Source organism: Heterostelium album, assembly GCF_000004825.1.
Source record: "Heterostelium album PN500 unplaced genomic scaffold PPL_contig15, whole genome shotgun sequence".
In the NCBI taxonomy this organism is placed as follows: Eukaryota; Evosea; class Eumycetozoa; order Acytosteliales; family Acytosteliaceae; genus Heterostelium; species Heterostelium album.
Genome location: NW_008805092.1, coordinates 251525 through 265183, shown reverse-complemented (window position 1 = coordinate 265183; position 13659 = coordinate 251525). Strand labels below are relative to the sequence as shown.

The 13659-nt window shown below is 29.2% G+C and overlaps 7 protein-coding genes across 7 annotated transcripts; 4 read left to right on the top strand and 3 right to left on the bottom strand.

Annotated features, from left to right (window-relative positions):
- Positions 1-523: 523 nt before the first annotated feature.
- PPL_06303 (uncharacterized protein) lies at positions 524-2416 on the top strand (the record flags this gene model as incomplete). The annotated part of the gene is made up of 4 exons (XM_020577163.1): positions 524-533; positions 612-765; positions 969-990; positions 1280-2416. The coding sequence occupies 4 exons, from the start codon at positions 524-526 to the stop codon at positions 2414-2416; spliced, it is 1323 nt and encodes a 440-aa protein (XP_020432837.1).
- Positions 2417-3006: 590 nt separating this feature from the next.
- On the top strand, positions 3007-3452 carry PPL_06302 (uncharacterized protein; the record flags this gene model as incomplete). Its single annotated transcript, XM_020577162.1, has 3 exons — positions 3007-3016; positions 3089-3242; positions 3431-3452. 3 exons carry the CDS (start codon positions 3007-3009, stop codon positions 3450-3452), a joined length of 186 nt encoding a protein of 61 aa, XP_020432836.1.
- Positions 3453-3603: 151 nt separating this feature from the next.
- On the bottom strand, positions 3604-3870 carry PPL_06301 (uncharacterized protein; the record flags this gene model as incomplete). The annotated part of the gene is made up of 2 exons (XM_020577161.1): positions 3604-3752; positions 3861-3870. 2 exons carry the CDS (start codon positions 3868-3870, stop codon positions 3604-3606), a joined length of 159 nt encoding a protein of 52 aa, XP_020432835.1.
- A 1637-nt stretch (positions 3871-5507) lies between these two features.
- Positions 5508-8251, bottom strand: gacU (RhoGAP domain-containing protein; the record flags this gene model as incomplete). Its single annotated transcript, XM_020577160.1, has 3 exons — positions 5508-6940; positions 7055-7994; positions 8108-8251. 3 exons carry the CDS (start codon positions 8249-8251, stop codon positions 5508-5510), a joined length of 2517 nt encoding a protein of 838 aa, XP_020432834.1.
- Positions 8252-8470: 219 nt separating this feature from the next.
- Positions 8471-9007, bottom strand: PPL_06299 (uncharacterized protein; the record flags this gene model as incomplete). The annotated part of the gene is made up of 2 exons (XM_020577159.1): positions 8471-8565; positions 8686-9007. 2 exons carry the CDS (start codon positions 9005-9007, stop codon positions 8471-8473), a joined length of 417 nt encoding a protein of 138 aa, XP_020432833.1.
- A 2021-nt stretch (positions 9008-11028) lies between these two features.
- Positions 11029-12402, top strand: PPL_06298 (uncharacterized protein; the record flags this gene model as incomplete). Its single annotated transcript, XM_020577158.1, has 2 exons — positions 11029-11884; positions 12071-12402. 2 exons carry the CDS (start codon positions 11029-11031, stop codon positions 12400-12402), a joined length of 1188 nt encoding a protein of 395 aa, XP_020432832.1.
- A 71-nt stretch (positions 12403-12473) lies between these two features.
- Positions 12474-12848, top strand: PPL_06297 (uncharacterized protein; the record flags this gene model as incomplete). Its single annotated transcript, XM_020577157.1, has 2 exons — positions 12474-12508; positions 12683-12848. 2 exons carry the CDS (start codon positions 12474-12476, stop codon positions 12846-12848), a joined length of 201 nt encoding a protein of 66 aa, XP_020432831.1.
- Positions 12849-13659: the final 811 nt, after the last annotated feature.

Below are 13659 nucleotides of genomic sequence, written 5' to 3'. Positions count from 1 at the left end.
AGTCTCAAGAGAAAAAAAAAAATAAAATTTTAAAAAAATGTATATACAAAATAAAGATAAAATAGTAGTTATTTAATAGATTGATTAAAATCATTATTAATAAAAATAAAATTAGGAAAACACAAGTTTGGTTGATTTTTTTTTTCACTTAAAATGTTGATGACATTTATATAATTACAAAAAATGGTGATGATGATATACTATTTTACTGATTTTACATTGTTTATCTTTTTTATACTCTTTTAACTTTTATTATTATTTTCTACTTTCGAATTACAAGATAAATCAGTTAAAATGATTGAATCAACACACACTGATATTTACTTTAAAACAAACATCATAATTATTGGATTTTGGTTTTATCTTTTAAATTTTAAAACAATCAAATAAATCATTTTTCGTTCAATTTCAAAACATATAAATAGGATTTGATTTCATTTCTTTTAATCATCTAATTAATTAAATAAATATAAACTTAAAACTTTAATTTAAAAAAACACAATATATTAAAAAATAATTAAAAATGTTAATCAGTAAGTGATCTTTAAAATTAAATAAATTTAAATAAATTTGTTATAATTAATATTTTATTTTTTAATTTTTAACAACAGACAACTTAAAGAATATCACATTTTCATCTGGAAATAAATTGAACTTTACAATGATTCCAAAAGATTCAAATATTTCAAAGAACAATTCAAATATTAAAGATTCATTCAATCAAACCAGTGGAACAAAAGTTGTAAAACCTTTCTGGGCTGTTTGGTAAATCAAATCAAACAATTTTTTATTTATGTCAAAACAAATAATTTCACAAAAAGAATATCAATTTATTCTTTGTATCAAAAAATATTAATTCTTTTAATATTTTTATTTATTTATTAATTTAAAAATAAAATTGTATATAAAAATTATAATCTTTTTAAAAATTTTTTTTTTTTTAAATTAATTCTTTTTTTATTTGAAAGTCATTTTTTCTTTAGATTTAGAGTACATCTTTTCCTTTTAAGGACCAATTGAGGGAACCTAAAAGATAATTAAAAATTTAAATCTCTCTAAATTAAAAAGTATTTTTGTAGAAATCTGAGGTTGGGGTTGTTTTTGTTTTCTTTTTAACAAAAAAAAAAAAAACCAAAATCAATCATTTTTTCTGATTGACAAAATTTCTTTTATCTTTTTTTTTATTATTTAATATTAATTGTTCAATCAAAAGGATGATTCAATATCTTTGTCAATCAATTGACAAACAAAAAATGAACAATTTATCTTTTATTTTTAGTATAAAATAGGCTACAAGTGGCTCTATAGTTATTTTATTTTCATACCAAGTTATAGAATGGAATACACACATCATAATACTATCTCTTCAATAGATATACCAACAACTACAACCACAACCAATATAAATGAATACCAACCTGCAGATTCATCTACAACAACAACCATTTTGTCCGTATCAAATAGCGGTGCTAGAGATGTTACTCCAGAGTCGTTACTGACATCTACAACAGCAACAGAAACAACAACTACTACTACTACACCAACAACAGTGGTAGTTAAAAATAAATGTTCATGCTCCAAGATGTCTGCCTACAATTCGGTGTGTCACAATGCGTGTGGATGCAGAAAGAAAGGTGTTGGTTGCTCACCAAAGTGTAAATGCAAGGGTAAATGCTACAATGGTTTGCCAAATGACGAGTACTTCTTTCCTGTGTGGAGAAATGTTGTTATCTTTCGATTGATTTATCATTTCGTCAATCCTGCTAAAACAACATTCTTAATCGAGCACAACAGGAGAAAACAGAAATTAGAAACTGACTTTCCTTCGGATATCGTTATCGATTCATCGAATAGATATTTAGTAGATCACTATCTCAGAGGCCGATGTGAATTTCAAGAAATGATCAACATTCTAAGAGCTTCCATTGAGCAGGCAGAGAGAAAAAGACTACGTATCACAGAACAAGAAAAGAGAAAGAAACTACTGGTCGATGCACTAGCAGTGTTCGGTCTAAAGCTGAGATCTGACAGCACACTTTGTCATGGCTTTATCGATGGAACATTAGAAAGTAGATGGAACATCGATTCAGTTGTACACGAGATGTGCAAAATGAAATTCTTTTTCGAATACTGCAATATTAGAAGTTACTTTGTTCGAGGTGTATCTTTTGACCTTGCAAAACATATAGTTGAGCACAAGTATGGTATACCAGATGTCTGGCCTTGGATGGTTGCAACAACAACAACCACAACAACCACCGTCGAACCTCAAAATCAGCAACAGGTTGCGATCACCACCACCACTGACGTTTCTGCAGCAGTCACAGAAGGAAACCCACCAACTGATATCTCCATCTCTGAAGAATCTGACCATGAAGACAATGACAGCAGACATAAGAAAGCTAAACTAGTCTGATAAACAAACTCTTTTACCCCTTGGAGTAGTAATAATACTATCATTAAAGTGTCATCATTAAAATTAATGTTTTATTTGAAATTTTTCATATAATATTTTTTTATTCTAAACTCATACTATCTATTATCTGTTGCTTAATAGATACATTTAATTTATTTATTTTTTATCTACTAGAAAACACAAGTTTGTTAATATTATTTTTATTTTAAAAAATGTTGATGTCATTTGTATAATTTCTATAAATTGATAAAAGAGGATGATGATAAAACACAATTTGACTGATTTAACATTGAATATCTATTTTAATATACATTTAATTAAAATTTAACAATTCTAATTTCGAATTACAAGATGAATCAGTTAAAATGATTGAATCAACACACACTGATATTTACTTTAAAATTAACATCATAATTATTGGGTTGTTTTATATCTTTTAAATTTTAAAACAATCAAATAAATCATTTTTCATTCAATTTCAAAACATATAAATAGAATTTGATTTCATTTCATTTAAATCATCAAATTAATTAAATAAATATAAACTTTAAACTTTAATTTTAAAATAAATATTAAAAATAAATTTAAAAATGTTAATCAGTAAGTGATCTTTAAAATTAAATAAAACAATCTATTATTAAAATTAACTTTTTATTTTTTAATTTTTAACAGATAACTTAAAGAATATCACATTTTCATCTGGAAATCAATTGAACTTTACAATGATTTCCAAAGATTCAACTATTTCAATGAACAATTCAAATATTAAAGATTCATTGAATCAAATCAGTGGAACAAAAGTTGTAAAACCTTTCTGGGCTGTTTGGTAAAACTACCATTTATATATTTTTATACATATAATATATAGTATAATTTCACAAAAAGAATATCAATTTATTCTTTGTATCAAAAAATATTAATTCTTTTAATATTTTTATTTATTTATTAATTTAAAAATAAAATTGTATATAAAAATTCAAATCAAATCATTTACTTTATTCCATATTTATAAAGTGATATTTATAGTAAAATTTAAATATATTTTTTAAAATGTAAATTAATAAAAATAGTATTTAGAGTTGAAATTCTTTATTTATAAAAGGAATAATTATAATTGGTGTATTTATTATCGGTAAACTTAAAAATTATATTTTTTTATTTTTTATTAATAGTCTGTTGTGAAGTTTTTAACAAACATTCCAAAATGGTTTTGAAAAATTTTGTTCAGATTTTGGTACAGTAGTACTAGTGGAGTTCTTGGCTGAAATACTAATAATTCCTTCGTTTGATAGAGAATTTAAAGAGTTATTAATGTTGGTCATTATGCTTGATTTAACTAAAAAGAAATTATTATTTAAATTTTCTTTTGGGAAAGCAAAAATAAACAAATTAGGTTTATATTTATTAAAATTTTTAATTTTAAAAAAAAATTAAATAAACTTACTTATTAACATTTTCTATAAATCGAATCCCTTTATTTTATTTAATTTTATCTATGGTTTTATAAATATTTTGATAAAATATGATTGTTTAAATAGATTTAGGAATATTGACGACACTCCCAAAATAAACATTAAAAAAATGATGAACAACCACCACCACTATCCTATCAAGAGAATTGTATTCAAAACCCAAAAAAGGTGAGAATGAGGTGTGGTAAAAAACAATTTGTCTCTATGCGAGTGGTAAATTCAATGATATTTGATGTTGATCTTACTAAAAGTTGTTTTAGACTGACTTGGTGTGTGATTGAACATAAATATGATGATAACCAATTGATTGAATAGAATAAATTTTTATACAAACTATCTTATCAAAATGCGTATTTTTCACTCTTTGTAGTATGAGAATTGTGTTGATTCATTTTTTTTGAGTGGTTTTGTAAAAGTTACTACTGACATCATTTTTTTAATGATGGTTTACCTCAATATCATTTTGATCATATGTTTAATAAATAAATTCTCCTAATAGAATATTAGGAATTTGTTATTAGAAATAAGATAGACTATGCTATTCTTGTCAATTATACTTTATCAGCAATTGGTTACATCTTTATAATTCTTATTAAATAAAAATATTACTTTAGAGTTCAAAATTTTTGGTGTAATTTATTAGCCGGTTTTAGGATAGGATTGATATTATTTTCTTGTTTCTTTAATTGCTTTCCCAGTCTATATTAAATAAAGACTTGTGTTTATATTTTAATAAGTTAAACCAATTAAATTTAATATGATAAATCAATATAAATTATTATTCTTCTGATTAGATTAAATATATAAATAATAAACTTTTTACAATATTTTAATGTTGTTGTCATATTGGAATATCCCTAAAAGATTAATTGATAAAGATGTAATATAATAGGATCTAAAAGGAAATATATACCTTTAGAGAAAATTAACAATCACCATAATAATTATTTTATAAAAATTAACTATAAATTTTGAAACACAAAAGTGTTAATCATCAATGAAGAGAGAAGCATTACAATATAACTCTATGGATTTACTCTAGATTTATTTATATGATAGTAAATGAAAATTAGATTGACTTTGATCTGCCAAGTTCTTTTTTGTTGGTAAACCAATACTGTCAGTGTTGAACTACATATTTCTCTATTATCGTTTACACCAAGCTTAATCATACTAAATTATTGGCTAAATAATTTATCAATTTTGCTAATAACATAAAAGGTAGACTATTTAATAAAATTTTGATGGTTTTTGTATTTATATAAAATAATATTCTAATGAACGTGCATAAAAAATAATTTTGATCAAATCTTAACACTTGCATTCGAAAAATAAAAAATAAAAAAAACACAATATTTGTTGTTTATTTGATTTATTGGTATTCTATACAGTGAGGTACCTCGAACATTCAAAGTTAAGTTGATCTCTCAGTGGTAATTCTTTCTTTCTTTCTTTTTTTGCATATGTAGATAGCATGCCATTTTAAAAATGATGATATGATATGTTGGAAGTGTTGTCGAGGTTGGTGTGATGGTTTTGGGGGAAATCTTTTCGATTACAATAATTTCATTCTATAAATATTTATATCTTTCATATTGATTGTGTTAAGAAAAATACGACTATGTGTTGTTTTTATTGGCAGTTGATGTGATGGTTGGTGAAATCTTTTCGATTACAGCAATTTCATTCTTTAAATATTTATATCTTTCATATTGATTGTGTACTGGCTCTCTATCCTGAACAAATTGTACTTTCCTACCATGTTTCTTTGTGAAATCCGTTTGGTATTTGTGCAAGTGGATCTGGAGTGTTCGTTTCTCTTGTCTTACTTTTTGGTATCTCTCTACCAACTCTACATTACTTAATTTACAAAGTATTTCTTCAAGTGAAGATATTATATCATGTTGTTGTTGTTGTTGTTGTTGTTGATTTGTTTCTTTGTTACTATTATTATTTAATATTATATTTTGTTGTACATTACTTTCAAGTGTTGGTGATGTTGTGGGTGTTACATTTGATGATGTGTTTGTATTATTTATATTTGTGTTTGTATTATTTGTATTTGTATTTATATTTGTATTTGTATTTGTTATTGTAGGTATAGAAGCTGTAGATGTGGTGGTTGATGACGATGATGTTGTCGATGTTGTTAGGTTGGATGAGGAAGATGTCAATGAAGCCTGTGAGTTCGTCGATGTTAATACTGCAGTGTTGGAATCGTTCGATCGAGACAAAGAGTTGAGTGTTGTTGGTGGTACAATGGGTGGAGACATCGACGATGTCTCGATCAATGCTTTGACATCTCTGTAGCGTTGGTAGAGTGGTCGCATTACCTCCTTTTCGTTCTTTCTTGGCAGGTGACCGTGTTGTCGTTTAAACTGTAGATCAAACTCTCGTAACTCTTTCTTGATCGATGACTTTTCATCTTTCAGTTCATGCGGTGACATCAAGTTGATATCAGAAGGTCGACCACACTCACGTCTTATCTGAATCAAATGAGACCATGCCAACTCCAACGGACTTTGTTCGACTTGATTTGTTAACAAAACTCTATGACCACTTGATGTTAATGAATTTGTTGTTGTTGTTGCTGTTGTTGTTGTTGGTGTAGTAGTAGTTGTAGATGTAGTTGGTGCAGCTGTTGTTTCTGTAGATGTTGTAGGTAATGTTGTTGGTACAGTTGTTGTTGCTGATGTTGTTGTTGTAGATGTTGTATATGATCTTGGTGATGAACTGTTCAAGTTTCTAGGTGATGGTTGTTGTTGCTGTTGTTGTTGTTGTAGATTGTTTGCAAGTTGTGATTTCAAGAGAGATCGCAACTGAGGTGATGACGATGAAGATGATTCTGGATTCGAGTTGTTTCTAATGTATCTTGGTGACAGTTGGCTGTTGCTGTTGCTACTGCTGTTGTTGGATGTTGGTGAAGTAGGTTGGTTAAGTGTTACAGAGTTTCTTGGTGATGAGGGTGTGGTTGATGGTGCACTTGCCGGCGCCAGCTGCAAGAAGAATTCCTCGCCACGTATCAGCTCGAAACTCTCAGAGATCTGTAGATCTTTCTCAAAGAGAATCGAGCAGGTCTTGTTGATGAGCATACGCATCAACTCTGGATTGTTGTCGTCGAGCGTCAGTGAGTTTCTCGGTGAGGTGGGTGGCAGCGGTGACAAACTTGGCGAAGCGTGACTGGAACTAGCAGACCGGCTAATACTGACGGCGGGTGGTTGCAGCAGTTGTTGTTGGCTGTTCGTTGCAGCAGCAGAAGTCTGTAGAGTAGGTATCAGAATAGAGAATCTACTGCCAGAGTTACCACCGCTACCGCTACTACTACTCGCACTGCTATTACTACTGAAACCACTCTTCTCTTGCTGCTTGCTATTATTGTTGTTGTTGTTGCTGTTGTTTGTAGTAGCATTGACATTGGAATCTGCTGTGCTAGCTGCCGATGTGGTAGTAGTCGTTGTCGTAGCAGTAGCTGTAGTAGCTGCTGCAGCTGTCGACAAAGCAGCAGGAAACGGTGGAGTACTCGGTTGATCTGGATCTAAAAACATATTGGAAGGTGTCAAAGGCGATGGTGGTGGCGGTGAACGCAATGCAAGCGCCGAGAAGAAATCGTCAAACAATGCAATAGGTGATGAAGGTGATGATAGTTCTTGTCTTGTTAAAGTAGAGTGTTGTATTGCTGTTGTATTATTATTATTATTATTAATATTATTAATATTGTTATTATTATTTATATTATTGTTATTATTATTGTTATTAATATTATTATTATTATTATTATTACTGTTTAAAGATGATACTGCTACAAAATTATTATTATTATTATTAATGCTATTAATATTATTACTGTTGTTGTTATTGTTGTTGTTGCTTAATTTTGTTTGTGATTGTAAAATTGTATTGTTTGTGGTTGTGTTCTGAAGTTGTGGGGTGGTGGTTGTGGTGGTTCCACTGAGCGTGTCAAAATTAAAGGGTGTGCCATTCGAAAATTTCATGGCGTTTCTTTTTGAGGAGGTGGTTGGTGACTCTTTTCCCGCCAAATTCGCTATTAAACTTGGTGATATCTGATTACTTAGTATATTGATTACAAACGATGGTAATTCTGCATTCTACAAATTATTAAGTATAATAATAGATTAGATATATATTTGTAAATAAATAAATATTAGTTTTAAATACTGTTTGTGCTTTGTGTGTTTTGTTGTTGTTTTGCAAGGCTTACATTAAATAGATATTCAAATTCATCGATCATTAATAAGAATACACCATTTACATGTCTAGCGTCTTCGATCATCTTGACGGTGTCTTCGTTTTGTGGTCGCATTACCGTTGGACCGAAAATGATTGCCAAGTTTGACGATGTCATCTTGTTGACACTCGATTTCAAGGTGATCTCTTTCAGTAGTGATGTCAGGTGTTTCAGCAATGAATAGTGTGCCAATGGTAACTGACTCAAAAGTGTTTTAATTGCATTCGTTCTACCTAATTTATCTTTAGATTCTAAATATATACATAGATTGATTGATTTTATCATAAAATTAGAATATAAACAATCAAACTAACTAAATAAACAGTTTTAAACTAACTAACTACCATTGTGTGATTTAACAAAAGATTCATAGAGTGCAAATGTAAGGAGTGGATCCGGTAGTTCTCTTATGAATAGCTTTAGGAGTGATGCTTGTGTATGAATGTCGGGGTATTGCGTGGCCAGTTCATTGCGTGAATGTATTTTGCCTTCGTTGTACAGTTTTTTCAGGTGTTGGATGTCGGTGTTCGCTCCGGGCACTCGAAAGATACCCTCAGTGGTCAATCCACCCAACTCTCTGATATTCGTGGTGATGTGATATGCAATGTTTGGCACGAGATCGTCCTCATTGATTCTATTGAATCGCTTGAACAACTCGTTCAAATGTACATTGAATACCTGATTACTGCTGCTACCACCTCCACTGCCATTTCCAGAACCTCCGCTGCTGGCATCCTGGTTTTCTGAATCGTTTTGATGTTTGGAATTTCTAGAGTTTACAGGTGATCCGTTGTTCGGTGAATTACCCGACTGCGGACTTCCACCATTTCCACCTAAATTATTCCAAAAATTGTATATCTTTTTATTTTTCATCATTTGCTATGAATTTGTATTTCTATTTCGATTTCGATTTCGTTTTGGATTTGGATTTCCACTTTGGTGGTTGTTGTTGTTGCTATGTTGACAAACTACCAAATTCCAAGATAATCTATTCTCTTTAAATATGAATGTTTATATAGATAATAATATTTTGATTCTGTTTCTTTATATTTCCTTCTATCTAAATTTATCTTTAACTATTTTTATTAAAAATATTAATGTACAATTTAAAGTTCATATATTTGTTTATTTATATCATAAGTTATTCTAATGATTGATTTAATATGAATGATATCTAGTGTTACGAAATAGAGAACAATAAATTATTTATAAATAATAATTAATAAAAAGGGGGTAATTTGTTTTGGTTGCAAAGAAAAAAATAGAAAAACAAAAAAATAAAAAGGGATGGTATTTCAAATAATTAATTTGGTGATTGAAGGGGGGGTAAAAAAAAAGTTAAGATGAAATGCTTTTGCAAAAAAAAGACTAAGTATTTAGTAAATTAATTTTGAAGATATATATTATATATAAAATTGAATAATAAAATAGTTTAGTTTTATTATTATTATTTTTAAATATATTTTTAGAAGTGATGATGATGATGATGATGATGTTGTTGTTATTATTTTTGTTGATTTAAACAATAATAATAATAATAATAATAAGAGAGAAAGTGTATGTAAGAACAAACATCACATTCAATTCTATCAAACACAATCAATATATAATTAAACAGAACAGTTGGGTTGGTATTTGTTTTTGTTGATATTGAAGGTATGAGGAGCGAAATGTGGAAAGGAATAATTAAATAACAATTGTTGTTGTATGTGGTAATCTTATCAATAATAAAAAGTTTGATATTATTACTAGTAATTTTTAAATGTAGAACAAAACAATGTGCTTGTTTTTGGTTTGTAGTTTAAAGTCAGGAAAGAAACAACATTGATTAATCAATCAATCAATCAATCATTTTGTTGATAAAGATGTTGTTGTTTTGTTTGAATGAAATAAAATCTTGGTAAATTGTAGTAAATAGTAAAAATTAAAATTTGTATCTGTTTTATTAAACAAAAACAAAACAACACAAACACAATTAGATACCAACACACATATGATATAGAGATTTTTAGTGGTGTGAGTGTGTGTGAGAACTGATAAATAGTATAAGTAAAAAAAATACAAAATTCAATTATTTCTTTATTAATACAAAAAAAAAAAAAAGAAATTTGGTCAAATAAACAAAAACAAGGTACTATATTAAGTAAAACACTTGTGTTTATTTTAATTTTATTTGATTCGAGCGCAATTACATAGACTTATCAAAAATTGAAAGGTAATTATAAATGTTGGGTATTATTAAATAATATTATTTTTAATAGAATAGAATAAATTATGAAATTACTCAAAAGAAAATACGAAATCAGGTTTGAAATTCATCTACCAAGTAATTCCTATCCATTGAATTGTTTTGCTCAAATAATAATAATGAAGAATAGATATGATAAATGATAAACATGCTATCCATTTAATATGAATGATTGATTTGATTGACTTTATAAGTGGATTTATAATAAATTCACTGTTCTTTAGGCCTGATGCACCTGAATGTGAAATGTCCAATACTACTAGTATTCTCAAGACTAAAACAAACTGCAGCTATCTAAGAATAAATTTCCTGTGTGTTATTACTATACTATTATGAAATCTGATTGATTTGAAATCAAAAATAAGTAAACAAAAACAAACTAACAAAACACATAATTTCTCTACACCTTGATTAAATGAATTATCTCTTTTACATTCCTATTCCTATTAATGAATGCATTCATTAAAAAGACGAAATTTCAAAAGAATTGTTTTTATTCTCCAAAAACTGATAAATGATTTTTGATTTTTTTAAAAATTTTCAATCATTTATTTTAATATTTATTTATTTATTTATTTATTACTTCTTTATAATAACTGACTATTAGAGACTGCAATTGTAGTGTAGAAGATCGAGTTTGATTGCAATGTCAAAGAAGAATCCATTTTCATTCTTTAATTATGTTAAAGAGGACAATGCTGCTGTAGTACCACCACCAACACTACCACCTACAGGTGATCAACAATTACCTGTTTTCACAACCAATAACAACAATAACAATAGCAGTAGTAGCAGAAGTAATAAGAAAGTAGTAGAGAATCTATTTGATAGTGATGATGAAGACGAAGATGAAGATGATGATAATGATGAATCCGATGACGACGACGATGACGATGAAGTTATAAAGTCATCATTACCAGTTATACCACCACCACAAACTACAAAGATTAATAATATAAGCAGCGCATTACCAATACCTTCACCTTCATCATCATCATCATCAACAACAACATCATCGTCGTCATCAAACAAACCTACAAACAACTTATCTGTAAATAATCAATCACATTCACATTCACATTCATCGTCTTCAATATCAGCAATACCAACATCGGCGATAGCATCTTCACCTGCAACAGCACAATCAACATCAAAAAGACTTGGTCAGCTGTTTGAAGGAGATATCAAGCTGGATGGAGTTATCATCGATGACGATAGTCTGACACCTATTAACCAACAAACAGCAACTTCTTCAACAACATCTACGCATACCTCTAACAATAACAAACAACAACCTGTAACTTTACCACCACCTTTACCATTAGCTTCAACTTCCCTGAATCTACCATCTTCTTTAAATCTACCGACTACAACTTCCACAATAAATTCAGCAACTACAACTCCATCAACAACCATACCAACACTTTCACCTGCAGCAATACCAACACCATTAACAACATCTACAGTTTTACCAACCAATAATAATAGTAGTAATAGTAGTAGTAATATCAATGAAATGGAAATGTTAAAAATGCAACTGGAGAAACTACAACTTGAAAACAAACAATTTAAAGTTTATATCAAACAGATGAAGACAAAACAAGGCAATTTGACCACGGAGAAGGAGCAGTTGGAGTTGAAGCTGCAGAGTGCAGAACGAACGATAGAGCAGTACAAGCTGAAGGAAGTCAAGGAGACAGAGATGATGGAGTCTATGATTGCAAGCGTCGAAGCCAATCTCTCAGAGACAAAGAAGCGTGCACTCAAAGCCGAGCAACAGGTCGAACAACTACGTCAAGAGAACCACGCACTCAAGCAATCGGGTGCATCCGTTGACTCACAGGAACTTCGCTACAGACTACGCGATGCCCGTGAGAAAGGTCGCATCGTTTCGAATCTACTCAACCAAGCGGCAGCAGACGCCGATACCAACATCAAGAATCTACTCAGAGGTGTTGAAACCTTACAAAACATATCAGGTCTCCTAACTTCAATCGATAAAATATCAACATTACCATAAATAGTTAGATAGCATCATATCAACAACAATAATATAATTAATATAATAAATACACCACCACCAGGTTTAAAATGAAAACGATGAAACCAAACTTTATCTTTTTGTTGTGATTTATGATGATCATCCACACATTATCGCAATGCAAAGTTTAAAAATAAATAATAACCAAAAAAAAAACTGTTATCACCAACGAAGTGATAGATGACAACAAGTGGAGCGGCGTTCGTTGGTATGAACATACCTTATTGCGACCAATGTTTGATAGATCCTGATTTCTCAGTGCTGATACTTCTACACCAAGCTCTTGCTCCGATGGCAACGAAAAGAAATCGAAAACCTGGTGGATTGCTACGATTGCAAGTGTTGGAGGTGTTCTCGTTGTTGCAATCGTAGAAGAATCAAAAATGATGAGTAGCAAGTTAATACAATTTAATGACACTAAATAAATCTTTCGTAGTCAGACAGAAGATTTTAATGTTTGTAGTACAATATTAATTAAGGCTAAAGTTGATAGCTAAATAAAAGATGCTTTAACTTTACAAATGTTGAGTGGGTCAACCAACATAAACTACAAGTGTGGTGGTGTGAGTATTCTATCTTAAGTATTGTTGAAGAACTATATTAATATGGGTACAACAACATTTGAGATTAGACCACCACCACTAATAAAGAAAAGAATTCTATGATTGGTTAGCATTAACATCGAGACAAACATCTTTTATTTTTTCACCAATTATTAGATCAAACATAAACAAATTAAGGCAACAACAATTGAATTTTAAATATCTAATGAAAGATACAAAATTGGGTTGATTATTGTGTTTGATTATCATAATAAAAACCTTTTGACGTAGATTTACCCACAAGTTGATACGAGTTTGTTTACCTATGATGTTCAGATTGTTAAAAAATCAAAAAAAAAGCCTAAAAAAAAAAAGATTAGTTTGTTTTTTTTATTTGGCTGGTAAACCACAACAAGAAACTACATGCCTCACGTTTGTACCTTGTTAAAATTAATATAAAAACTGACTCCGAAACACCCCAAAAACACAAAATCAAAGATCATTTTAAAAATATTAATAGAAATGATGATTAATGAATCGTCTACATTTTGATAATGTTGATTTAGTATAGACCTCTAAATAAATTGATCAATGTTACCTAGATGTCAATTTTAAACACTTGTTTGTTGTTTTTTGCTAAAATCAAATCAAACACAATATAAAATTGTTGTACTAATAAACTATTAGTAATGTT